A 26,962-nucleotide genomic window follows, 5' to 3' on the forward strand; every position below is an offset into this window, starting at 1 on the left:
CTTTGGAAAAATCTTTAGAATTAGTGGTATTTTCCCCCTATTTTCTTTCATAATTCAAATATATTTTTCCTTTTCATAGATGTAAGGTCGGAAGGGACCTTGTAGATTCATAGATTCATAGATGTTAGGGTCGGAAGGGACCTCAATAGATCATCGAGTCCGACCCCCTGCATAAGCAGGAAAGAGTGCTGGGTCTAGATGACCCCAGCTAGATGCCTATCTAACCTCCCCTTGAAGACCCCCAGGGTAGGGGAGAGCACCACCTCCCTTGGGAGCCCATTCCAGACCTTGGCCACTCGAACTGTGAAGAAGTTCTTCCTAATGTCCAGTCTAAATCTGTTCTCTGCTAGCTTGTGGCTATTATTTCTTGTAACCCCTGGGGGCGCCTTGGTGAATAAATACTCACCAATTCCCTTCTGTGCCACTGTGATGAACTTATAGGCAGCCACAAGGTTGCCTCTCAACCTTCTCTTGCGGAGGCTGAAAAGGTCCAGTTTCTCTAGTCTCTCCTCATAGGGATTGGTCTGCAGGCCCTTAACCATACGAGTGGCCCTTCTCTGGACCCTCTCCAGGTTATCCGCATCCTTCTTGAAGTGTGGCGCCCAGAATTGCACGCAGTACTCCAACTGCGGTCTGACCAGCGCCCGATAGAGGGGAAGTATCACCTCCTTGGACCTATTTGTCATGCATCTGCTGATGCACGATAAAGTGCCATTGGCTTTTTTGATGGCTTCGTCACACTGCCGACTCATGTTCATCTTGGAGTCCACTAGGACTCCAAGATCCCTTTCCACTTCCGTGCCACCCAGCAGGTCATTCCCTAGGCTGTAGGTGTGCTGGACATTTTTCCTCCCTAGATCTTCTAGTCCAACCCCCTGCCTGGGCAGGAGAGAGAACTGTGCTCAAATGGCCCTAGCTAGGTAAACGTCGAGCCTCCTCTGAAAGATCCCCAGGGTAGGAGCCAGCACCACTTCCCTTGGAAGTTGGTTCCAGATCCTAGCCGCCCTGACTGTGAAGTAGTGCGTCCTGATGTCTAGCCTGAATCTACTCTCTAGCAACTTATGGCTGTTTATTCCTTGTTACTCTGGGAGGCGCTCGGGGGAACAAGGTCTCTCCCAAACCCCGCTGGTCCCCCCTAGTAAGTTTATAGATAGCCACCAGGTCCCCCCTCAGCCTTCTCTTGCGAAGGCTGAACAGGTTAAGGTCCCGTAGCCTCTCCTCATAGGGCCCGCCCTGCTGTCCCCGGATCATGCGAGTGGCCCTGGACCCTAGCCGCCCTGACAATGAATGTGGGTGTTTGAGTGGCTTCTGGACCCTCTCAATGCTGGCCACATCCCTCCTGAAGTGCGGCACCCAGAATTAGACACCGTACTCCAGCTGCAGCCTGATGAGTGTTGCATAGAGGGGGAGGATCACCTCTTTGGCCCTGCTTGTGATGCACCTGTGGATGCAGGACAAGGTATGGTTAGCCCTACTGACTGTGTTCTTGCGTTTTCAGCCCATGTTCATCTTGGAGTCATTATTGACTTCAAGATCTCTTTCTGCCACTGTGCTTTTGAGAAGGGAGTTCCCCAGCCTATAGGTATGCTGCTGGTTCTTACTTCACCCCGTCGTCCAAGTCACTAATAAAGAATCACTTTAGCAGTAACTACAGAACATTTTTTATCAACCATTTTCTTCCTAGCACGCATACTGTGGCATGTTTTCAGTGCAATACATTTCATGTTTGCCACTACTAAATAGTTAAGAATTGCAATTAGTTACCACTGTAGTACCTGAGAGATTGCAACCTCTGGCCTCCCCCACAGAATAGGAAATGATTGTGGTAGCTATTGTATGTTTCTTGGCCATGCTTTTATTTTATTTCATTTTTCATGAAGACCAATTCAAGTTATTTGGTATATTATTTTCTTTTGTATGGTCAGTGTCACAGTTGATAGCACTGAATGTAAAGTAACACCTCCTCTACCCAGATAGTTTTCTCATTATTAAAATGTCCCCACAGGACTTAGGCTCTTACCTGTGTATCTTACAATGTAGCACTGGCAAAAACTATTGACCACACTTGCAGAGTTTGTAAGGTGAGGGGGAAGGAAGAATCCTCAACTATAATGGAAATATATATCCTCATGTGTGCTATAGTTGGCTGTGGTTCACCTCGGAGGCTGATACAATATGTAATGGACATTTTTGTTGACGGTATCATATATTTAGTGTCTGCAAAAAAAACCCAAAACTGTTTGATAGGCTTGGTGGGCAGTCTTCTTTTTTTATGCACATAAGATGAAAAGAATGAGCAGGGGAGTTTAAATTGCCTTGTCAATATTCTTTCTGTGTGCAGTAGGGACTACCTTGTCCCTAAGGGAACTTCTTGTCCCATTCACCACTTGGCATTGGAATTGAGGTGACAGCAAGAGCCAAGTAATGGTTTTACAAAACAGGCTCTTGTTCAGTAGGAACTAGACTGAGAGAATCCAACACTTTTTTTTTTTTTTTTTATATACTTCAGACCCAATTTAGAACAATTGTATGTCTAGCTGACTTTGTCAATATGGCCTGTAATTCATATTCACAAATATGCTGGTTGAAGGCTCTTCTCATATTGCTAATAATATTAAGTGAGTGGTTAAACAACAATTTCTTTGCTTAAGGGTCTTGTTTTTTTGAGGTGATTCATCTCTGGAGCTACTCTGCCTTGAAAGTCATTATAATGTTTGTAACAATTTCTACTGAAAATAAAGATAAAATACTGGGTACAGAGTGCTGAGTTCTGTTGTTTTAATCTAAAGAAAGGTTGTATCATATAGTGGTGATAACAAAGGACATAAGAATTGCCTTTTGCTAGGTTGGACCATAGATCCATTTTGCTCAGTATCCTGTCTCTCATAGTGGATGCTGAAGGGGAGAGTGAACTATGTATGACCAGGGTTTTTTCCACTGTTCCTCTCTCACTTGAAGCCTCCAGCGTTTAAGGTCTAGGGAGTTCTGATTCAGAAGCTGAACCCCTAACTCCCATTATCAGTAGCTACTGATGTCCCTTTCCTCCAATATTTTTTTTCCAGTCCTTTTTTGAATTGGGCTAAACGGTTAGCTTCCAAACATCTTGTGGCAACGAATTCCACACTTGAATTGCACATGGTGTGGAAAAGAACTTTCTTTTGTTAATTTTAAACGTACTACCTACTAGTTTTTGTTTTGTAATCCCTAGTTCTTGTACTGTGAGACACAGTAAATAATAAATCCCTATTTCCTTTCTTTTGACACTTAGTATTTTGTTAGCCCTTATCATGTCCCCCCTTAAGTGTTTCTTTTTCTAAACTAACTAGGCCTAGCCACTTTACTCTCTCCTCACATGGAAACACCTCCATAACATTAATCATCTTTGTTGCCCTTCTCTGTACCTTCTCTTGTTCTTCTATATCTTTTCTGAGGACCAGAACTGGGGACAGTATTCAAGGTGTGAATTTGCCATGGATATAGGAAGGGTCATAATGATACTTTCAGTTTGGTTTAAAATCCCCTTCTTAATAATCCCTACCATTTACTTTGCCTTTCTGATAGCTGCTGAGCACTGAGCTGATGTTTTCAGTGAAGTGTCCACAAAGAGTCCCAGATCTCTTTCCTGTGTGGTAACAGCTAATGTAGAGCCAGATGTTGCAGGTATAGTTTGGGTTATTTTTGCCCACCTGCATTACTTTAGACTTACTTGCATTGAATTTCAACTGCCATTTGCTTAACCATCCTTCTGTAGTTGCTTAGTCTGCTTTGGTCTTTACCACTTTGAATAATTGTTTGTCATCCACAAATTTGACCACCTCACTACTTATCCCCCTTTCCAGATCAGTTATGAATATGTTAAATAACACTGGTCCGAATGCAGATCCCTGGGAGACTCTGCTGTTTACTTTTTTCCATCCTGAAAACTGACTATGTATACTCACTCTTTGGTTTCTATCTTTAAACCAACATTTAACCCACAAGTGAACTTTCCCTGTAATCCTGGGACTACCTAATTTAGTTAAGAGCCTCTGATGAGGGACCTTGTCAAAGGCTTTTTGAAGTCCAAATATACTATGTTAACTAGATTTTCCTGAATATCTGGAAGTGAAAATCTACCATCTCCTTCCCTTTCCCCACTCGAAGCTTGTTACCAAGTCTGTAGGCAGTTTATTTGCACTCCTTTTGCCTATTCGTAAAATGGGGGATAATACCTATTTCAGAGGAGTGATGCAAAGTGTAGGTAAGCAAAGTTGCTGAAGTACTTTGAGATCCTCTAGTATGAGGTGCTAGAAAAGTTTATTACAGAAAACTGAATCACAGTTTTAAATAAAGACACAGAGTTGTATTTTATTAGATAGCCTTTTAACATTTGAAGCAGTTTGGTATGAAGGTAACTTTTATGTACAAAACCAAAATGTGTTTGCCAAAGAAAATATCAGTATTAGAAGTTATTCATATTCAATTGGCTAAAGTGGCCAGATTCAAATCCTGTTGGAGATGATGGAAAGACTCCCATTGATTCTAATGGATTTTGAGTCAGACCCATAAATATGTTATAGTGATGCAGTCAGACAGACAAAGCATTTTTATAGTTTTTATGTTTCAAGGACATTTTTGTTTAAAGGAACTCAGATTAATGGGTTTGGAAGCACACATTCATTCTTAAAGATGTCTGCACCCAAGTCTCTCTTTTTCTGCAGTTGCTTGTTAAAAAAATAAAATAAAGGTCATTTTTTGTCAAATCGTATAAATATTTTTGCGGACTCTATACGGTTTAGGAGGATTCCCTAACTGATCCTACACACAACTTTCCCCAACTTTATTTTCTCCATGGGGTATTTTTATGGTTTTGTTATCTCTGTTCAGGCTAGAGTCCTGAATTTTAACATTTCCATCTTTGACCAAAAACTTCTATTTAAATTGGGGAATATTTCAGAATGGAAGACTTTAAAACAGGACTTTTGACTAGGAAGCCAGAATTCTGGACGTGTTCATTTTCTTACCACAGTTCAAACCCACTCACCACTCCTTGGAAAGATGGACTTTTAAAAATATGATTTCATAATACAATGGTATTGAATTGGGTTTAAACATGCACATATTGAATCCACATTGCGAAAGCACACAGGTCTTTTATTGAAGACTTAATCTACTTCCCATTAAATAGTTTATTTTGTTTAAAGTTGTTTTATAGATGGAGTTTTACCCAAAAGTATGTGACAAGTTGCAATATCTGTTAGTAATTCTACTGGAGGAGGACTTAAAACACTAAAACATTTATTTTCCATGGTCAGTTCTGCTGACTGTGCAGTGACAGAAATAATATTGGATGTGAGGCCACTTTTGAATTCTGTAATTCAATATGTATTAGGCTTGATCCCTTCAATAAAAACACTTAATTAATTAAAATGTATATGGGCCAGATTCTATTACATGTATTACACATATAGGAGGACCTAGGAGCCTACATGCAATTCTGCTCACTCTGCTTGAGTACCTGAATGCTCATTAGGCTGTCTACTTTTGTAACAACCTCTATTTTATCCTTAAGATTGAGTCATAAGAAAGCAGTGAGAGGGAGGAGAAATCACCTACCCATTGTTTTAACAGTTTTTCAGGAACTCAAGTAGAGTTGAATAGTATTGCATTTAGGTGCCAGTCCATTTATGCACCTGTTGTTATAACAAAATCTGGCCCAGGCTGTTAGTCTCACATGGAAAAACAAGTAGCAAATGCTTAACTCAAGTGCATCTCTTTATTCACAAGCCTTGGGGGAGAAATTATACTGAAAGAGTAGCATTAACTATCATGTAAAGTTTTAAAATTAAGGCGGAATATTTTTTTTGAAATTTATAAATTGTAGCCTGAACAAGTTTTGAGTTTGATGCAGAAATTGCTAAGGGAGATTTCATAGTCTGTTATACAGGAGGTCAAATTCAAACTAAATGATGTCATTTAAAATATACCATATTTACTTGAATATAAGACAAGCTGTCAATAATTAGATTCTATATATGGGAAAAATATTAATTTGTTAAGTAGAATCTAATTATTGCAGGTTAGCCTTGAATTTGCCCCCTTCCCACTACTATCAGGGAAAATAAATCTGGGAGGGGTCAGGTAGCCCCCTTGAAATCTGCCCCTCCCCCCACAATATTTTCCCCCTGCAGCCCCTTTACTGTCAGACCCTAATATCCCTCAGCAAATGGAAGTGAGGGGCAAATTGGAAAACACTGACTTCAAAATAAACATGCCTGTAGTAATCTGCATGATTATGAGTACCCACAGACTTATTTCATCCAGAATTGATGCATATTACCTGTTTGGAAATTGCTATAGGTTTTAGCAAAGGTACTCCATAAACACACTTTTAAACAGAACTTCTTATGTATACCTTCTTGTATATACCTACTTATATATAGTAGAAACTATGCATGATATTAGTCCAAAGCCAAAAGGCTCATGATTTACCATATAGTTCATTGGCCTGCGTCCTTGCAGAGTCAACAATATTTCAAGCCATGCTGATCTTTATAGCTCAGCACTGTCAGTATGTGTGTGTACTTCAAATACTTCCTCCACACAAAACAAAAGATCCACGTGCTAATTAGCCTCCTATTCATGACATGTCTAGAACCAGGTGTGTTTGTCACAAGCCCTGGGATCCTCTAAAATTCTATATACAGATGAGGTGCAACCTGGTCTGGTTCCACCTCATGGAAGGCAGGACCACACTAATCATACATAACAGGCTGAGGGAGGTGGGGCAGAGGGATTCTGTGTGAACCATTTAGGGCCCCGTTTAATGTTTGCCCGACATTTAAGGCTGGTGAAGAAACAGGAATAATTGGAAATAAGAAAGAAGGGCACAGCTCAACTGTGAGAGTGAAGAGGAAGTTGAAATGTAGTGGTTCACCATGACTTGAATGAGTTGGTGCTGAGGGTGACTGTGTGCAATGGGCACTAATACGTATTTTATTTAGATAAGCTGTATTAATCTATTCTTGTGGTAGGTATCCATCAGTATGTTTGCCCAATATGGGTCATGTGTTATAGTCCTTCTTGGTGTTGACTGCATTTAATCAACTTCATAGTTGGTTTTCATTACTGAGCACATGCTGCTTTTGGCAGCAGTTTAATGATAGGCAGTGTATTTAATGATTTTCTCTTGCATGCAAATGTAAAATGAGAAGCTTTTCCCCATGCTAATTTTGGAAAAAATCTCGGCTTGTATTTGAGTAAATGCAATGTTACTCCAACCTTCTTCTCTTCCCTTCCAGAGAGCTCAACGATTTCAAGTCAACGGAGCAGTTTTCCAACTTCATTTTGGACTGGCTCCTATCAACCTCCACCTCCACCATGTTTGAGTGGAGCTCATCCTGACTTCTCTGTTACTGCATCAAGCACCTTCCCAACAGCAGATCCTAGCAGCTGGCCAGGACACAGCCTTCATCATACTGCCCCGCCTCCTCCTTCTGCTGCATCAGATTCCTGGCATTATCCTTTAACATCTCAGGTGAGCCCTTCATATGCACACATGCATGATGTGTACATGCATCGCCATCACCCCCATCCACACATGCACCATCATCACCCCAGCTCACACCATGACCCCCGATATGGATCCCTGCTGATGCCTTCAGTACGTGCAGCCAGGATTCCTGCTCCGCAGTGTGACGTGACAAAGACAGACCCTACTGCTGTCACCAGTGCTACCTCAGCATGGGCTGGAGCCTTTCACGGAACAGTGGACATAGTACCAAGTTTTGGTTTTGACGCAGGTAATGTAGTTTGCTTATCTCCATGGCTGGTGTAACAGGAAATATTTTGGATAACTAAACAGACTCTAAGTAATTAAACTGGCCTTCATATTGGTTTTTTAAATGATATTTTGGGGTGTGACTTTCTCCCCATGAGCACTGAAAAGCTGTGTTTAGAATGCCACTGACAACATAGCTCACAGGGTGTCCCCTTACTGTAACAGCTTCAGTTTTGTTAGCAGTCCAGCATCACTGGTTGCAGCTGTATTGCATCTTCTGGGCATGGCATTGACTGGTAACTTATAGTATGTTCAGGTCAGTTATACTGTTGTCCTGTTCCTTTTTGTTGGGTGTTTATCTGATATGTATTCTACTAGCAGCTAATCAAACTCTGCTGTTATTTCTGGAGTCTTATACATACAACCATATCACTAAAAAAAATCTTAGGTTCTTTCACCTCCTTTCCTTGAGGTGTTTGCCTGGATTTCAGTGTGAGGGGGATATACATAACTCTAGCTGAGTGTTGTAGAGTTTGAAGTAAGAATTATTGTTTTGTTTAGTGAGTGGAGGGGAATAAAGAACAGGTGGGAAATACTAAAGAGCCCACTAAGAATCAGGATAGGGGAATACTAAGGGCACCTATCGGGGAGCTTAGGTGTCTCTATACTAATGCTAGAAGTATGGGAAACAAGCAGAAGGAACTTGTACTCATAGCAGACAAAGACCTTGACCTGGTTAGTCTAACAGAAACCTGGTGGGCCCCTGCCCATGACTGGGCAAGGCTACAGGCTATACAGGCAGGATAGACTGGGGAAGAAGGACCGGGGGGGCGTTGCTCTATATGTTAGGGTACATTATATATCCTCTGTAATAAAGATGGGACAAAGGATGGGCAAATTGAAGTCCTATTGGTCAGATTACAAGGGGGTAGGGGTGAAAGGGACTTGGTAGTGGGGGGTCTACTACAGACCCCCACACCAGGGGGAAGAGTTAGACCTAGAATTCTCAAAACAGCAAAGACCTAGCTGTCATGGGTGACCTAAATTACCCGGACATCTGCTGGGAGGAGCAGTCGGTCAGGTCTGCCCGTTCACGTAGGTTCTTAACCTGCATACAGGACCTGCATCTAACACGGGAGGTATGCAGTCCCACTAGGGGAGATGCCTTACTTGACTTGGTGCTGGCCTCAGGGAAGGACTTGGTGGGGGAGCTACAGGTACAAGGTAACCTAGGGGATAGTGACCACCAAGTGATAGGATTCACTATCTGGCATAAGGTGGGAAAGACAAATAGTAGGGCAGTAGTGCTAGACTTCGGGAAGGGCAACTTGAATGAGCTCAGGAGATTGGTTAGGGTGGGACTGAGAAGTGATTACATCTGTGAGATGGGGGCCCAAGAAGGGTGGGAGTTCCTCAAAGAACTGATCCTACAGGCACAGAGGGACACCATCCCAGTACACGCAAAGGGAGGCAAAAGAGCCAAGAAACCTTCTTGGCTGAGCAAGGAAATCCAGGAGCTTTCAGAGGAAAAAAGAGGCCTACAGGCTGTGGAAGCAGGGGGCAGCCACCAAAGAGGAGTATACCTACTTGGCTTGCGTTTGCAGGGAAGCAGTGAGAAAGACCAAAGCAGATGCGGAAACTCAAGTTGGCAACAAAGATTAAGGATAACAAAGTCCTTCTCTAAGTACATAGGGAGCAGGAAGAAGGTGCAGGGTAACAGAACCGCTACAGAATGGACTAAGGCAACTCATAATTGATAGGATGGAAAAAGCAGAGCTGTTAAATAATTTTTTTGCTTCTGTTTTCCTGAACATGGATACAAATGCACCTCCTAATGAGTCTTTAGTCTGGAGTGAGAGTAATACCAATCCACCAACGGTTAGCACTGACCTAGTGAAGGGGCACTTGGAAGGGTTGGATGTATTTAAGTCAAGAGGCCCTGACTATCTTCACCTAAGGGTACTAAAAGAATTGCCCGACGACATAGAAGAACCATTGGCGCAGCTGTCTGAGCACTTGTGGAACTTGGGACAGGTCCCAGAGGACCTATGCAGCATTGGTGAAGCCGCAGATGGAGTACTGCGTCCAGTTTCGAGCACCGCACTTCAAGAGGGATGTGGATAACCTTGAGAGGGTTCAGAGGAGGGCCACGCGTATGGTTGAGGGCCTGCAGGTAAGACCCTATGAAGACAGACTGAGGGATCTGAATCTCTTCAGCCTCCTCAAGAGAAAGCTGAGAGGCAATGTTGTGGCTGCCTACAAACTCATTAGCGGGGGCCAGCAGGGAATAGGGGACAATCTGTTTACCAGGGCGCTCCTCAGGGTTATCAGAAGTAATGTCCACAAACTGAAGGAGAACAGATTTAGATTGGACATAAGGAAGACATTCTTTATGGTGAGGGTTGCCAAAATATGAAATGGGCTTCCAAGGGAGGTGGTGCTTTCTCCCACCCTGGAGGTGTTCAAGAGGAGATTAGACAGGCATCTGGCTGGGGTTACCTTACCCCAGCACTCTTTCCTGCCTGGTGCAGGGTGTTGGACCCGATGATCTACCAGGTCCCTTCCGACTCCAGGAATCTGTGAATCTACCTCTGACTGAACATACCATTGGGTCACTTCCTAGTCAAAATAGCATGAAACGGAAAGCTCACTTTAATTAGGGTAAAGTGCAAAATGTCTTTCTCTTACTTTTTATCTTTATTTTACATTAGTAAACCAGCAAATCTTAGCTACACATTCTGCTCTATGCATCTTTTATAAGCAAACAGTGCTGCTTGCTGCCTCAGGAAATTAAGGAAAATGGCATAACAAGATTTTTAAAAGGACTGGACAATTTTATGCTTGTTAATAACATTTGCAGCTGTGTACATGATATAAGGGTAATTTAATTTTATGCTCTGGGCTGTAAATTGATAATCTGTCAAGATTGGGAACAAACTATTCCCTCCTCATGGGACATGAATTCTGGCAAGTTAAGTTAATGGGCGGGCTTCACCTGACTCTGAAGTAAAAGCTATTGCCAGTGATGGACCAGTGGGCTGATCCAGTATGAAAGTAATTCCAAGATTCCTAGTCATGAAGTCAGACAGTTGACTCAGGAGTTATTTAAGGAACCATAGTTCAGGAAAGCCATTTAAGGAGTAGGGTATGGACTCCTGCAAAGCTTTTGATTTTTTTCCCTGCATAAAAAGTTGGTGGCAATTTAGTTTATCTGCTTCTTGTTTATTTGAATTTGTATTTCTAATCAGTTGTTGTCACTCTTTTCTTTAATAATATAGTGATAGATACTGAAATAGATTGTACTGCTCAGTACCTCCTTCCTGAATTCTTAGGGCCTTGATTCTTCCCTGCCTTAATTTTGTAGAAATTCCTTGTGCACAGGTGCAGGTATGCATGGAGAATTTTGACTGCATATGCATAAATGGATTTAGGATAGTTGTAGTTGACTATAAATTGAGAGCCTGTACCATAATTTCTAATCTATGCCCAATGCTCAAGTAAACAGTGAAAAAGATGGAAAACCTGTGAGTTATCTTTAATATAAAGATTAAAGCAACCAAATATTTTTAGTATTCAGAAGCCATGTACTTGCTGGAATGTCTTCAGTTTTGTATTAAACTCTTTATAGACCCGAGATCGGGGAGCACAGAGTAACAAATTAGTAGGCACTAGGCCTAACATTGCATTGCATGTCATAGAATCATGACAACCTAGTCCCTACACAAAGATCAATTCATAGAGGGTAAGTTTCTACATTGCACAGAATTTTATTACACTCAGCACCAATTGGCATCCATGCTGACTGTGTCAGTAGAGAGCATAAGGTCTTTGTTGCATATTAATTTTAGGTGGCTCAGGGAGCTATTAAACTCTGGATTGTTGACGCATTAAGAATGTAAACTAGTTTTAAGCTGCCTTTGGGTGGCTTAAAATTATGCCATTCCAGGGCAGGTTTATCTCTGTTCCGTGTTACCCAGCTCATGTTCCACAAATGTATGGCCACTCCCCAGAAATAAGCCACCCAAGTTTCAGTTTTCCAGTATCCCAGGATACAGTGTCCCATCTAGGGATGTAAATATCATTTAAAAAATATCCATTTTTCCTCCTCTAATTATATTGATGAAATGGTTAGCTGATAATGCATAACTAGTCCTGGCTGGGGAATGCAGAGCCTTGAGCCACTGCCTGCCTTGCCCCACCCCACTGCAGGGGAAGGAGCCACAGCCGCCTGCCCTAAGCAGCACAGGAATCTGGGTGAGCTGCGCAAAGACTCACTTGGATACAGCTGCTGCTGGGACACTTTCCCTGGGGCCCTTGATGAGTGGGGAAGAGGTAACGTCAAGCCCCGCCAGACAACCCAGCCCCTGTGAATCCCTGGGCAGCAGTAACAGGCGAGGGGCTTTCCCAGCACACTGCAGCTGCCAGTGCATTGGGAAAGAGGGAGTAGACTAGTTATAGGTATTAGTTCCCCACCCTTGCCCTCTCCCTCTTCCCATTCCCTTCCTCCTCGCTCATCTTTCCATCCCTCCTAGCCTATCCTGCCATCTTCCTGTTCCTGGGGCACCGCACTGCTTCCCTTCCCTCTGGATTGCACCCCATCCTAAATGTTATCCGGTGATGCATTACCAGTATAAATATACTTCTCATTTAAATGTTTAACCTTTCACATTTCTAGTCCCTTCCCCTCACTCTCCTGTTCTGTGTGGACAGCTCACAGCTGTAGCTCCTAGTTGGGCCCCAGCTCACCAGCCCTCTAGTAGCAAGTTAAAGCTGCAGGTTGGGGATAGTCAGAGAAAGCTTTTTACCTGAATGTGTAACTGCTCTAAACCCAAACTAACATGAACATCAGTCAGTATCTGATAAACTTGAAGTGCAATGTGTAGCAAGGCCCTAAGAACCAAATGGCTATGAAGAACATACTAACTTCACTTATAGGTGGTCCTTCCAGAGGATGGGTTGGGCCATATTGGAAGGAAAGCTTGGATTCTGGCTGTTTCTGCTTGCATCTCCTTGATGACTAAAATCCATCAACTTCTAGAAATGCCAGTGTGTCACACTCCATGAGTTTAAATTATGAATATAAAAAAAAAAAAAGTCATTTGGCCTTCATTTTAGCACTCACTTTTCCAGAGCCATACGGATATGTAAGCAATTCTTCTTTGCTTAATATTTAGCGTCAGCCACGTTTCTTGTGCTCTTGTCACATGCGATTATAAAAGCATTTGTAAAATTCCTCATGATGAATTATGTTGAATGTGAGTGTTCTGATCACCAGAGGAGGCTAGTCTGTAATTTTACCAATTCTGCTGTGCTAAGTCAGATTTCTGATCTCATGAGTGGATAATGCTGGCATACATCAGAGGTTAAAGTCACGAAGAGGGGATTCCTTTGCATATTATCAATAGCTGGGGAATTTATGATTTGGAACATTGTTAGCTCAGTGAACAATGATTCAGTAAAGTATTGATCTCGACATGATACATCTGTTTGCACTTATGTGGATTCACTTAATTTGATGGATATGGATTATATACATGACTCCTGTGAAGTGGAGCTTAATTCTCACATATTATGCTGAAAATTAACTTCTCTGTAAATTTCACTTCACTTTTTTTTTTTAATACAAATGAATACTAAACTTGTGGCTCTGGTGAGCAAGACCCTAGGTCAGGTGCCTAAGCCATAAAATCTGAAGGAAATCAGCTTGGTAGCTTGGGTATTTTGTATGCAGCGTTGTGTGATTCTTTATTGATTTCAGTAAGCTTTGGATCAAGCTCTAGTAGATCAGTCTCTTAGGATTTGCTGCAGATCACAGTATATGGATAGAAAGGATGTTGCTTAAGCCATAAGGTCTCTGTTTTTGGACTAAATCCTTTTGTTCTGTGCAGGTTGAGCAAACCCAAATCCAAAATCTGGGGGAATCCTCAGCCAACCTTAGTCTGTAGGGCCTCTTAACTATTACCATGTTGTTTCATTAAATGGTGGCTTCCATGGTCCCCAAACCCTGGTGAAGGTACAGATACCCAGTCCTCCAAATCCATTAGTGCATCAGGAAACAGATGCACATGTGGATTGTGGGCATCCCTTACTCTGTTCATCCACCTGCCTGTAGAGCAGAATCATACTAGGTCTGTTTATCCAAGGTCCACTAATACAGGACTGTACAGAAGAGTGGTCCATTAGGGTGAATTGTGATGTACGTACATAATGGGAATAGACAAAAAGGTTTCCTGTAACCAAAGTATGCCCACAGCACACTGGATAGGATTTTGGCATATCTGATGGCTGTTCCTTTATATTAAAGATTTAACCAGGATGATAAATTAAGGCAAATTAAATGTTGGCCGCTGTCTCCTTTTCCAGCTGCCAAATGCATCTTGAATTTGGGAATTGTTAGTAGTTACTGTGTCAAATACAGGGTCTGTTTTGGTGAAAGCAGCCCATTGTCTTTAACAGAGTGGCTTCCATGTACACCTGCCAGAAATTCACCTTTGACTTGCTAGCTAGATTTCTTCAAAGTAACAGCAATATTTAACTGAAATGCTGATGTTTCATGAATAGTTTTCAACAAATGTGGAAATACTGAGTCATGCCATACAAGCAAAGACAGTTTTATAAGAAGGAAAAGTATTTGCTCTATCACCACATTGTTAATTAAAGCACTGTTGGTCATAAGCATGGCCAGACTTGAACAACATACTGTTAGGAGTGCAGATTGTGTTGAAATAAAAGAGATGGGAAGATAATGAAAAAAAGAGATATAAACTGTTCTATGACCAAGTTTTTTAAAGCAGTCTTACTTTTTAATTTGTTTTCAGTGGTTGCCTAGGCTTTGTTTTTATGGCTTGTCAATGTTTAAAATTTCTGTCTATTCACTGCAAAGTCATCTAGTGGAAAGGTGTCCAATCAATGAGCTAGCCCCCTGCTACTGCACTCTACCAACAAACTTATGTCCTCTTTAACAGATATTTTTTCTTTCTAAGCCAGTTGGAGCCATATTAACTCTTTCCCCCTCACATCTACTTTTAGTGTTTCTTGGTAGCTCTTAGTACTTGGGCGCTTAATGATTTCCTTACCCTCTTAGTTGTTTACACTTGTCTTATGACTCCCTCTTGTATAATTATTTTTCAAATAGGAGGGAAAAATAATACAAAATTACACCAGCTGTTATTGAAGTAACTTGACAAAAAAAATAACTATTATTTACAATCTTTTTTCCAGGGATACAAAAGTTGCCATCTAAATACAGTGACAATGTCTTCCTAATAAATTCCCCCAGATTGATAGGTGTCTTAGCTCCTGAATGCCCAAACTTTGCCCACTTAAGGGAACAATGAAAACCTAGTGGTAAAGCTGTAAAATTCTCTAATGAATTATTGTGGCCAGTGGAATCCCAGCACTTGGGGCTCTATCTTGATCTGGGCAGTTGGGCCTTGAATTTGGAGACCAGTAATCTTTAGCTTCACTGTGAGCACATCTATACATGCAGTTATGGTGCCTGAATAAACTGTAGAGCTTATTGCTCTGGAGTTGATTGCTCCTGGGTGCACCATTTGAATGTGCGCCCAGAAGCAAGTAACTCCAGAGCAATAATCTCTGCAGTTTATTCAGGTGTATATGTGTACATGTGGAGCTTGGGTGGAACAGCCCTGGCTGGCACAGGGCCCCATGGGTCAGCCTGCCAGCCCAGGGCTGCTCCTCCCAACTCGGTGTGCCATGAAGGGGCTGGCTGGGGCACGAGGGAGCTTTAGTGGAGGGTTAGCTGGCAGGCATTTACATATGCACTACTGCAGAATTAATTCATTTACCCCAGTATGTGTAGATGCCGAAACATTTACTAGCTAATTAGTCAGCTATGCAATAAATGTCTCATGGAGACATGCCCAGTGAGATGCTTTTTGCCACGCCTCTGCTATGCTGGAGGTCAGAGCTTGGCTAGTGATTTAATTATAGGACTGAGACTTTGACCATCTGGCTTCTATTTTTGACATCAACACAAGCTCTAGCAAGTGACTTCAGTTCTTTGTTTCAGTTTCCCCAACTGTGAATTGCAGATCACATCAATGTATATAACTAGCTTTGATTATCCTCTGATGGATGGTGTAATATGTAATGCTATTTTAGTGTTAACAAATTGCTTTATAGGATGCTTCTAATGATCAGTGTTCACCTGTTTATATTCCTTGGCCAAGCATCCAGTTCTGATTAGATTCAGGCTAAGGCAAATAAAAATTAAGTCTCAAGTATTGTCTTGTTGAAAATACACAGTTCTCATGACATTTTTAACATTATTTCACCATTGCTGTATTATAATTTTGAGAGCAACCAGTTTGGACATCTGTGAGCAGGTCTGAAACCTAAGAATTGCAATTGTAGGGATTAGGTACAATCTGAGGGAAATTGGTTTCAACCCCCATTCCTGACACATGAAGGTGTTGGGTTATCTTTTGACTTTTTATTTTTTGTAGCTTAATGGCTGAAGGGATCCCTAAACTTAAATGGGTCCATCACCACTGAAGTCAAATAGACTTATATCGGCTTAAATCAATGCTGAATTGGGACCTGCATTGATAATAGATCCTTTAGGAGCACTGTTCATAAACTAAGCGCTTGGCCAATACTAACACCCCACTCAAGATCTGAAATGCATATTTGTCATGAGGCAATGTTAAAGTCCCTTTGAAATCAATATGAATTAAGTGCCTAAATACCTTTTAAGAATGTTGGATAGAAACTATATTTTTGTCATAACTAAAGTGGCTAGTATATTTTTGGATGGTTTTCTTTTTTGTACATTTTATTGCCTTTTCTAAGTGCTAGCCCTCGCTTGAATGCAAACAAAATCAAATAAATCCCCCTGGAGAAGATAAATCCCTAATTGCAGCACAGATTCCATTGCTGTAGTGTTAAAGCCCTAAGATAGCAGCATATTTATTCAATAGTCCTTAACTTTTATATAGGAAAATATCAGAGAAATGTATAACAAATGTAAGCTGAAAATCATTTATTTTCCCCATGTGGAAGCACTAAGATTTCTTGGCCAAAAAGCTGATGTGCTGTAGGTGAAATTATTCGTTTTTTTCACTTGCTGTGGAACATTTCTTCTTCCCCAGCTCTTAAAGGTGAAAAGCTGTAAATGTCTGAGAGCCTACAATATTCCTAACTGTCTAAGACGTAGGGCTTTTTTCATAGACGTAGGCTGCTTTTATGATACTATCAAAACTAGATTCTACTTCATAATTGCTTGTTTATGTTACAACTACAACACTGTTGAAGGGCCTGGTTACTGCCTGGTCATTTCCAAATGAGAATAAAAAAAGATACAGTTTTGCTAAGCATACACAGGACTTTGTTAGCATTCCTGAGCTATGCAAGTTTGTCCAAGGCTGTCATGTAGTTTAGAAGAGTTCCCTCTATGCTGTGAAATAAACAACATTTAATTAAATTGAGAGGCAGCTGCATCATAAACAAGTCCACCAATACAATTGTATTGTAAACAGATGATTAGCAGATTTATTTTTATAAGGGATTTTAAGCAAGTTTCTTTTTCTCAGGGCAAGGAAATAACGGTATCAGTGTTTACATTTTAATTGTCTATTTCCTTCCCAAAAAGTAGGTCTACAGCACCAGGAGAAGACCAAGGAATCTTCTTGGTTCTGAAGTTCACACATAGCTTAACACGAGCTAGAGTTGGAATCCCCACAGCTGGCATGGAGATACTGCAATGGTTGACTGTTTCAAAGGACTCTCTGCTGAAGGGAAGATGAAGAGCCAGCCATTATGCTTTTGCAATTGAGCCTTTTCCTTTAAGACCATTTCTAGGTCCCAGAACATTGAGGAAAAAAATGCATTTTTCCCCTCTTTCCTCATCTGAGCCTGCTGCAGCTGAGCAATCTAACTTCTTTTTTGCTCCTCTTATAGTATTTTGTTCAGCCTGATGTTTTTATGAACTGCTTTGATCGTCAGAAAAAGATTCTGCCTTGACTACGGCACTCATCCTTTCAGGAATACAGTATTTGTATCTCTTTGTGCATCTATTTTTGTAGAAATACAGAAAGCTTGGTTAAGGATCGATGGCAATTTTAGGATGACATATTTTTTTTAAAAAAATTGTAAAATTGTTAAGTTCTGTTTAAAGAACTTGCTCTCAGAGAAGCACTGGCAAAAATGTATAAAATGCTTATTTTTAGATGTCTGTGATGTCTGTATTCGTGGATTCTTTTGTTACCTCATGTGTCTGGGTATTTTTTGGGGGGGGGGAAGGGTTGGTTGTGGTTGGTTGGTTGGTTTGTTTGTTTGTTTGTTTTTAAGAGCAAAATCTTGGATAGTCCAAGCGTTCATTGTTTTCATATTACAAGATTTTGAAGGTTTTTCCTTTTATTCTAGTGTAAAATATAATTCACACTTAAAGATTCAGCCAAATATTTTTCCTACTAGCATTATATTATAGAAAGAGTAGATTTATTTTCTTGCTTTAGAAGATGGCTTTAAGCTATGCTGACTATAAGGAATTTGGGGACATTTTAGCAAAGAGAAAAGACTAATGTTTTCAGAGGAACCCTATTTCCAGCTCTGTTTCATTTACAATGGACTAAATGAGTCTGGGCTTGATCCAGGGACCACTGAAGCCAGTGGAAGACTCTCATTGACATCTGTGGACCGTGTCTTGGGCCTTTTTCCTGTGACAACTATAAATAGCAGGAATTTAGGGTGTGTTAATGATCATGTGTTTTATGTGGCAATTCAAGAACAAAGTTCAAATTTTACAAAAAGTTAGCTATTTCTGGAAGCAAAATGTTTTCAGTTGGCCTGACCTGGTAATCTGTTGAGGGACCTGTGTGAGTTCTCAAAAGTCTTATTGAACCCTTAGCTCCTATTAACTTCAGCTTGGATTGAAGACCTCAAAGGCTAACTTCTGACTCTGGGGGCGCATCTACATGTGTGCCAGACTGCACAATTGTTTCTGTGCACTCATTTAATACTTGCTAAGCGCTGTTACTGTGCAGTCCACCTGGTGGTGCATAGGTCATTTCTGACCCTACTGCGTGGTAGCAACGACGTACTGCCCAGTAACTCATTGCTACTGTGCAGTAGTGTCAGATCACGGTTCGTGCCCATTGACACTACATCACCATAGTGATGAGCTACGTCTCTGTAGCTCATTACTACAGTGACATAGCCTCTCATGTAGATGCGCTCTAGTAGACTTACTACTGTGTTGCCCAACCTGAGACTTGTTAGGTCTTCTGTGAGGTGCTGATCACCTGCAGCTGTCATAGATTTCTTGTGGAATCGCTAACATTAACAAGAGTCAGACCTTGCAGCTGTCCAGTTGAGAATTTTAGATTTTGAACTCATTTTCATAGTTTTGGCCAGGGCGCTAAGCGAGATGTGCAGGACCTCATAATGGGCCATGGTAAAGAAGAGCCATATCCAGCAGCTTGCCTACATGTGTGGGGTCCAATGAAGCGGTGTAACTTCCTAACAAAATGCTGAAGGATTGCTCATTGAAACCCCAATGCTACAGTGAACTCAGTATAACCTCTAAGCAAAACTCCATTGTTTTTAGTGGAGCATTTATGTGATGCCTATTGTGGGACCAAGGTCAAAACTATTAACATAATTGTTTAAAATATCATAATTTGTTCAGTGCACCTTTAGGAATGTACATCTCTTTACCCTTTTTCAAAATATTCCTATAAGATAATGTAATTTTCTTGCCACCATTTCCAACCAAAACATCCAGAAGATAAAAAACAAAGAAATATAACTGCACTGTTATAAACACTGTTGGTTTTAAAGTAGCGAACATCTTTACTGTGGTGTTGATAGTTGGAAAACACTCAGTTTGGAGTGCTGAGCATGCTTCATTTTTATGGAAAAAAAGTTGGAACTGGTGGTATGAAGAACCTCAAGAATGAGCTTCACTTCAACAAGACCCTGAAGGACATGTTTTAATGGTCTGGGACCTTAAGAGCAGAGTTTTAAAGGTACTTAGATATTGCAATGCTGAGTGCAGCTATGGTTAAATACCTTTTAAGAATCTGGGCCTTAGCCTTTACATTCTGAGCCCCCAGTTACATGACCCTTACTATTTCTTCCTAAGACTGAATTTCACTCCCATTACCTTCCTATAAGCAATGCTGGTGCCCTGGCAAAACTGGTTTCTTGCTTACTCAAAAGGGAGATTCTTAGAGGGATGAAGTTAGTGTAAGCCCCAAAGACTTAGTTACTGCAAGGGCAGGTTCTCAAGCATGTCAGAAATCCTGGGGTGGGAGTGGAGGGGGACACAAAAACATTTTCCCTTGAATTTGGCTGGGTCTGAAAGGGGAAGAGACAAAATATCCCAAGAAAAAAAGGGAAGAATCTTGGTAACTTTCTGGATTTGGAAGGTGATTTGAAGGTGGAAGAACAAAACAAAGCTTCTCAAACATCTTGACTTTATCAAAAGGGGTTCACTTATCTCTAGCAATAGTGGCCAATTCATTGCCTCCTTTTATAAACATAAATAATAAAAGGACCTGCTTCTCTTTTTCAAGGTAGTTCAAGGTAGAACTCCCAATGACTTAAAATGCAGTAGGACTGAATTACGAAGCTTTTGAAAGAAGCTTTCCTTACGGTTTCAGGTTAGTGAGTAGAAGGAATGAATATATTATGAATCTGTCACCTTTTACTTCCCACATGAAGGACTTTTATACAGCCAGTTTCCACTGTTAAACCTGACAATAAGTCTAAAACACTTTGGGTGCTCCACAAGCTCAGGGAGATAAGTGCCAATAAAACCTGTTGTTGTATATAACAGTAAATACACCCAATCAATTGACTTAAAAAGACAAAAGTTTTTATTTCTCCCACCCTGTCCTCCGGTAAACTGGATTTCACTAGCTACTAAACTGACCCTTACCTAACAAATGAGTGGAAAAAAAAAAAACTAAAGTAAGAACTGGAGTGATGTTTGCTTATATTTTCTAAAACTTGAAGGACAGAAAGAACCTTTCACATGACAAACCGTTACAGTTGAAGTCAGCAGATTAACTTCACCAAAAGAAGTGCTTATGAGAAGCAGATGCTGGATTCCTATCCATCCTTAAATGAAGAGAGTGTTCACTTGCAACACATCAGCTAAGAGCGTCCTGATGGCAGAGAAAATAAAAAGGAAATGTTGAAACTGATTACACTTCAAGGGATAAGAAAAAAGACTCTCTAATCAGTCAGAATCAGTTCGTTTGTCATAAGACATTGCAAAAGGAATTAGTTCATTGCTTTATGGCAAAAATTAGTGTTCTCATGAAGGCAGACTGAGGACCTATATAAATATAAAATACCTTATTTCTCGAAGAAGTGGGGAAACATTTTTTTTCTTGCAGGAATTTTTGTTAATGTATAATAGATAACTGTCAAAGTTTATGTAGAGGTTTCTTTCTTTTAAGACATCTGATAAATGGAGTTTTGGGCATGTCTACATGTACATATTTAATGCGCATTAGCCCAGTTTAAGGCGCATTAAGGGTGCATGTCTACATGTGCATGCCATTAATGTGCCTTAAAAATGGTGATTTAAGGCTATTTGAGCCTAAATTTGATACCTGCATAAAGTAGGTATCAGATTAATTTGCAAATAGTTAAATTGCATTAGCAAACATGTAGATGTGCTAATGTGCGTTAATGTGGTGTTTGTCCATTGACATGAGACTAAATTTAGATTAGGTTTAGGATTAAATTGGGACTAACCCAAATTGGTCCGTGAACCTGCATTAGTGCATGCATGTGTGAACATGCCCCTAAATCACCTTAATGCACATTAGGGTAATGCACATTGAGCATTTGTACACATGCTTCTGCCACAGCACTGGCTGCTTTTAAATGTGTCCAGCGCTGTGATGCATGTACTTATATAAGTAGCAAAATGTGCATCAGTACTGAGAAAATGGCAGCGGTGCACAAAGGTGTTTTAGTTTAAAAGTGCACCGCCACCATTTTTTGTGTGCTGACCATTTATACAAGTGTGTTTCACTGCTTATACAACTGCACACAATGCAGCTCAGTGTGCATCAGCTCACATGTGGAGTAGACTTGATTAATCGAGTCTGGTCCAACCCACCAGATCTCCGGCACATTGTAGGACAAAAAAGTATGTGTATAAATGCCCATTAAGGTTAGGTGTGCATAAAAGCACGTGTAGACACATCCTTTATCATGTTTTTTTGTTATCTGTATTGGGCCATTCCTGATCTGTCCATCAGTTTTTTAGGCAGCTCTCACCTTCGGTTTGATATAGGCCTTTCTGTCTTGAAAATTGATAATTCTTAACTAGCAGATGTACAATTTTGAATAGATTTCTTTGGCAGGAGCAAGCCAACTTTGTTCTAATTTTTATAATTGAAGTGCTAGAAATAATCATTAAGCAAAGTAATTGGAAATAGTTTTATAGCTTAGAAACCTTCTTGAAACAATGGAGTTTTTCTCTCCCTTTCTTTGAAATATGCTTTTAAAATCAAAACTTTCCCCATCAGTTTTGGAGCTATACATAGTATTCTTGCTTTTCGTCCCCACCCCTATATACACAGACATTTCCTCAAGAAATTAATTCAATTTATATGGCAAAATCCCATCTGACTGAAAATGTAGAAATTTGCATTTATTATGTATGTCCTACCCTCAGCATTAGGTGAAATTTTCTAGCACATGGAAAGGGATTTTAAATACTCTAGATAAGTCCCAATTTGTTTTAGCCACAAAGATAACCATGCAGTTAATAGGTGTATATAAACAGAAATGTGATGTATCTTCATTTGGTGAGAGAGCATATCATTCATTGTTGACTGTTTCTTTTGACTAAGTTTCTGGCCTACTTCTTTATCTTCAGTAATGGACTATTAACTTACATTTCTTTAAAGCATTTATTGAGATTTTTTAATTATATTACATTTAAGCAAATGTTCAAGCCTTTCACTATTTTTACTGTTCTTACTGATTTTTTTTTTTTTTTTTTGAAGGGTGCGGGGGAAATAAGGTTTACCTGACACATTTTGTTCTGAACTGAAACCCCAGGTAAAGTTAGAAAGTATATTAAAAGTTACTTGTAATATAGGCCCAATCTTGGAGTTGTGGCATAGGGAAAGCTCTTGATAAAGTTGATGGAAATTTTTCCTGACTGAGTGCCAACCTTTTAATTGTGACAAGAGTGTCACAAATAGTGTTATACAAAGCCAAAGACCTGAAGTGAGCAGAGGTGAACACCTGATGCACTGTATATAGCAACCACTACACAATATGTGAAAACTTCATGGGGTGATGACACCTGTATTCATACGTCTCTCTGCATGGATAACCATGTTCCAGACAAGGAGCTAGATAGCTGTGAAGTGTTGCTGATGCCCTTGATCTACACACTGGCAATGGGTTATTTGGCACCCAGTGATTAGAAATGCAGTGGTTCTGGTGTTGGTGTACAGAGTTCAGCAGTCTCCAGCAGCATTTTAGGGGGACATTCTGCAAAGTGTTTAGAGCTCCCTGTGGAAGGCCGTGCATCCTCAGCTCCCAATACAGATGGGTAGAGATGAGGGGCATGTACTTCCTAATATCTAATCAGCAGCTTTCACTGTCAGTATCAGTACACACTCCTTCCAGGATCGAGCCCACAGCACAGAACATCTAAATAAAGACCCCAACATGAATTATTCCACTGACTTCAATGGCATAGGACACATAATCTAGGCCTCATTTGTGTCAATAGAAAGACTTTAATAATAGTTGGATCACGAGGACCAGCCTCCAAGACCTGATCTGAAACCCATGGTGTTGAAGGCTGGCAAGACCGTTGAGCCACAGTCTGATCAAAACCCAGCTGAAGTAAATAAGAGCCTTTTTTGTTACTTCAATGAGCCACTTGGAACAGGCCACTAGTACTTGTATAGTAACTGAAAAAACAACTTTTATTATAAATGAGGTTTACAGGATACTAATAGCAGATTTGTAGGTCTTTGCTGCACTGAGGGCACCAACAGACATGACCGTTTGTCATGCGATAGGCCACTGAAAGCACTCTACCGCTGTGCACTGACAAAAGTGACAGCTACAGAATGCTTTAAAAATAACTGATTGCATGACAATCTCAACCCTCGTTGCATGAGGGTTCAGATGGAAGTGCTCCGAAATGGAGTGCCTTCATGACCATCTATCAACGTGGCTGGGAGCAGGCCTGGGTTGACAGCCCAGATCTGCTCCGCACATTGTCTTCAGGACAGAAGGGGGGGAAAGGAGGGGAGTGAGTTTGGTCAGTGGATTCCCCAGCCAGCACTGGAGGGTGGGGGCCAGGTGATTAGAGGCCCCCCAAGGTGGAGGGTTCCCATTCCCCCCCCCCCCCCCCACTCCAGCATGACACAGGAATACATGGACCAAACAAACTCTCCTGCCTTTCCTTCATCACTTCTTGAGAGAGCCTGGGAGCTTGGAGAGGAGGACCGGGGCTAGGAGACAGCGGCTGCAGACACGCAGCCTCTCTCTCCCAATCAGCGCCAAAGGAGAGCTGGATCACAGCCTCCTGATCCAATAGCGAATATTTGTTGGATTGGGAGGGTTGATCTAACTCATGACACTTTCTGTGAATCATCATAAGTTAGACCGGGGAACTGCATATATGTCAGCGCCCTGAATGATCCCAGTTTCCCCCTCCAGCATTTGTAGCTTTGTTTAAGACTCTCAAGAAAATCAGGGTCCCTTTCTTTTCCCACTCACTTTCAAACCCTGCTTCACTCAGAACGCTATTGAATTCTTTTGTACCCCTCTGGGACAAAAGAGGGGTCTGTATAAAGGGCTCTATATAAAGAGGGCTCTGTATAAAGAGAAGTGTAATTGTTTTAATTGTTTAATAAATAATTTAATGTTAATTTTACCAATATATTTTTTATGTAGCATTTTTGGGTTTTGTCTGTATTTCTTGAAAGCTAGCTAATGCTTTCTTGTTTTATTGTCATGCAACTAAAGAACTCATAAATCTCTCTAAATTGTAGCATCCTGAGTTTTTATTTTGAATTTTTTTTTATATGGCTGTGTTTTAGAGCCAAGGAATTTGTGTTCTGATGAAAAGCATATTGTAAAACAAGTGTTTTAAGCTGGAAACTAGTAAAATTGGACAGTGAATATTCTTAGCAGCAAAGGAATTACAGTGAGACTCTTCCATAAAAACACGTTCATGTCAAATGTTATCAGAAGATTGTATAGGGTTTTTTTTAATTTTAATTAATTAATTTTACCTGATTTAATTTGAGAAATCAATTTTTCTAATCATTGTTCTCTCTTCCTTTCATTAATTTAATGCTATAGATGAGATGCACCAGCAAAAGAATAGGCTATTTGTATATACTTGAAGCCATATGGTAGGTTTAGGCAGGACACTGCCTGTGATTAAGGTTGCATGACACACCCCATTCTAAGCCACTGTTTTCATTTTGCTAGTCTTTATCCATTCAAGTTGACATTTTTCATGACAAATAGTTTTCTCAAGTTTTTATTTTTGATTATTGAAAGTTTCAGCAGAAGGAGTTCAGCCACTTACCAGAAAAAGATTAAGAAAAAAATGGATTTTTTTTTATTTTTAGACATGAGCAAAACAATACTTAAAGGTGCATCACTGAGAATTTTTATCTCCCCCTGCTTTCAACTATGGTCTAGAAATTTAATCGAGAAGGATACTTTAGTGTCAAGGATGTTAACATTCGGCCAGGTTTTCAAGCATTAGAAAAATTGCAGTTTGTACAACTTCTGTAGACACGTGTTAGAGTTTGTTAGCAAAATTCTATAAAGATTCCTTCTATCCTGAACATGCACCACCTCAGGGTTTTAGGAATTGAGCCAGAATATCCTGTAAATATAATTTCCCAGTGCAGTTGTTGGTCAGTGTGGTACTAGGATTGGAACAGAGAGCAGGGACGCTGTCTTTCCTGTGCATTCATGGTGCTCTCAGCTAGCCCCCTGAAAACAGCCTGTCAAGAATTCAAGAACTAGAGAAGTTAGGGAGTAGATTAGGAATGAAGAAACTCTGGGGAAGACTGGGACTTTCTAAGCAAGAAATGGGAGATGGGAGGAAACTTGGGGCATTTGGGAAACTGGATGACAATATGGATTGAGGCTGGGCTGGTGAAATGGGGATCAATGAAAAATAATAAATAGACTATACATATGCATGGTTTGATTAATGATGTAAAGGAGATGGGGAATATAATCACTGTCAACAGATATCAGAATGAGGTGGACATCCAGGAGTGAAATAATTTGTTCATACAATGAATATAAGTTCTCAGTAAAAAAAAAAAAAAAAAAATCATAAAGGAAAATCTTTCACATTACCAAATAAAAGTGATAAAAATGCCTTTGCTCTGAGATGATTAAAACTGTCTGACAATTAAAATACCCTGAGCAAATTTACAGTGGAATACCATCCTGAGTCATCAAAAGTATGACCTAGCAGGTGTACTAATTTTTCTCTCTAATGGATTGTTACTCTTATCAAAATAAGTTTTCAGTTATGAAGTCCCATTCCTCAACCTCTAGAGTTTCTACAGGCTCACATCACAAAGGCCTCATCTTTTCTGTATCAGTACCACTGTAAATGTCAGGAAAAGAGAGTAAGGGGACGAATGTTCAGGAAACTATGCTATATTGAATAGTAGAGGGCAAAATTCTCAGTTAATATAAATCAGTGTCGATTCATTTGATTTTGGTGGAATTATGCTGATTTCCATCAGTTGAGAAGCTCTCTGTCCTGTTATCTGTAAATGTATGTAGTTTAGACTTAAAGGCTTGTTTCTGGGCTGCGGCTTGATGGCACAGAGAGTTACTTCTCCCTAGTAAAGAGCAAACCTGAGTATTTCTAGATTTATAGCATTTGTGCCAACAGGTACAACGTATTTCCTAGAAAATATGGAAGTCTGGCAGCACAGAGTGGGCACTCCAACCTTTCAGTGTCCTCACAGGTTCCCTGGGGCAAAAGATACTCAAAGCCATATCTCTAGTCCTCAGTGGACTGCACAGTTGTTATTGTGCAGTGCCATCACCTAACATCTTTAGCTGCTACTGCACAGGAGAGTCAGTGTCATGGTTAGTGCCCAGCGATGCTATGTCACCATAGCAACGAGCTATGGCACAGTAGCTCTTTGCTACGGCAACGTAGCATCTTGTGTATGCGCACCCACCGGTCCTTGC

At 40.6% G+C, this 26,962-nt stretch overlaps 1 protein-coding gene across 5 annotated transcripts in view; it reads left to right on the forward strand.

The window, feature by feature from the left end:
* VGLL3 (vestigial like family member 3) overlaps window positions 1-24,653 on the forward strand; it is a 38,372-nt gene extending 13,719 nt beyond the window's left edge. For 2 of the 5 annotated variants that reach the window (XM_059720613.1, XM_059720615.1), the window contains exons 3-4: window positions 7,281-7,781; window positions 17,373-24,653. In XM_059720613.1, the coding sequence (XP_059576596.1) occupies window positions 7,281-7,781; window positions 17,373-17,419 (548 nt within the window). In that variant the 3' untranslated portion in view covers window positions 17,420-24,653. The remainder of the gene's footprint in view (window positions 1-7,280; window positions 7,782-17,372) is intronic. The other 3 variants (XM_059720616.1, XM_059720617.1, XM_059720614.1) reach the window with 3 other exon arrangements.
* Window positions 24,654-26,962: the final 2,309 nt, after the last annotated feature.

This window comes from Alligator mississippiensis, chromosome 1 (assembly GCF_030867095.1).
Source record: "Alligator mississippiensis isolate rAllMis1 chromosome 1, rAllMis1, whole genome shotgun sequence".
Lineage (NCBI taxonomy): Eukaryota > Metazoa > Chordata > Crocodylia > Alligatoridae > Alligator > Alligator mississippiensis.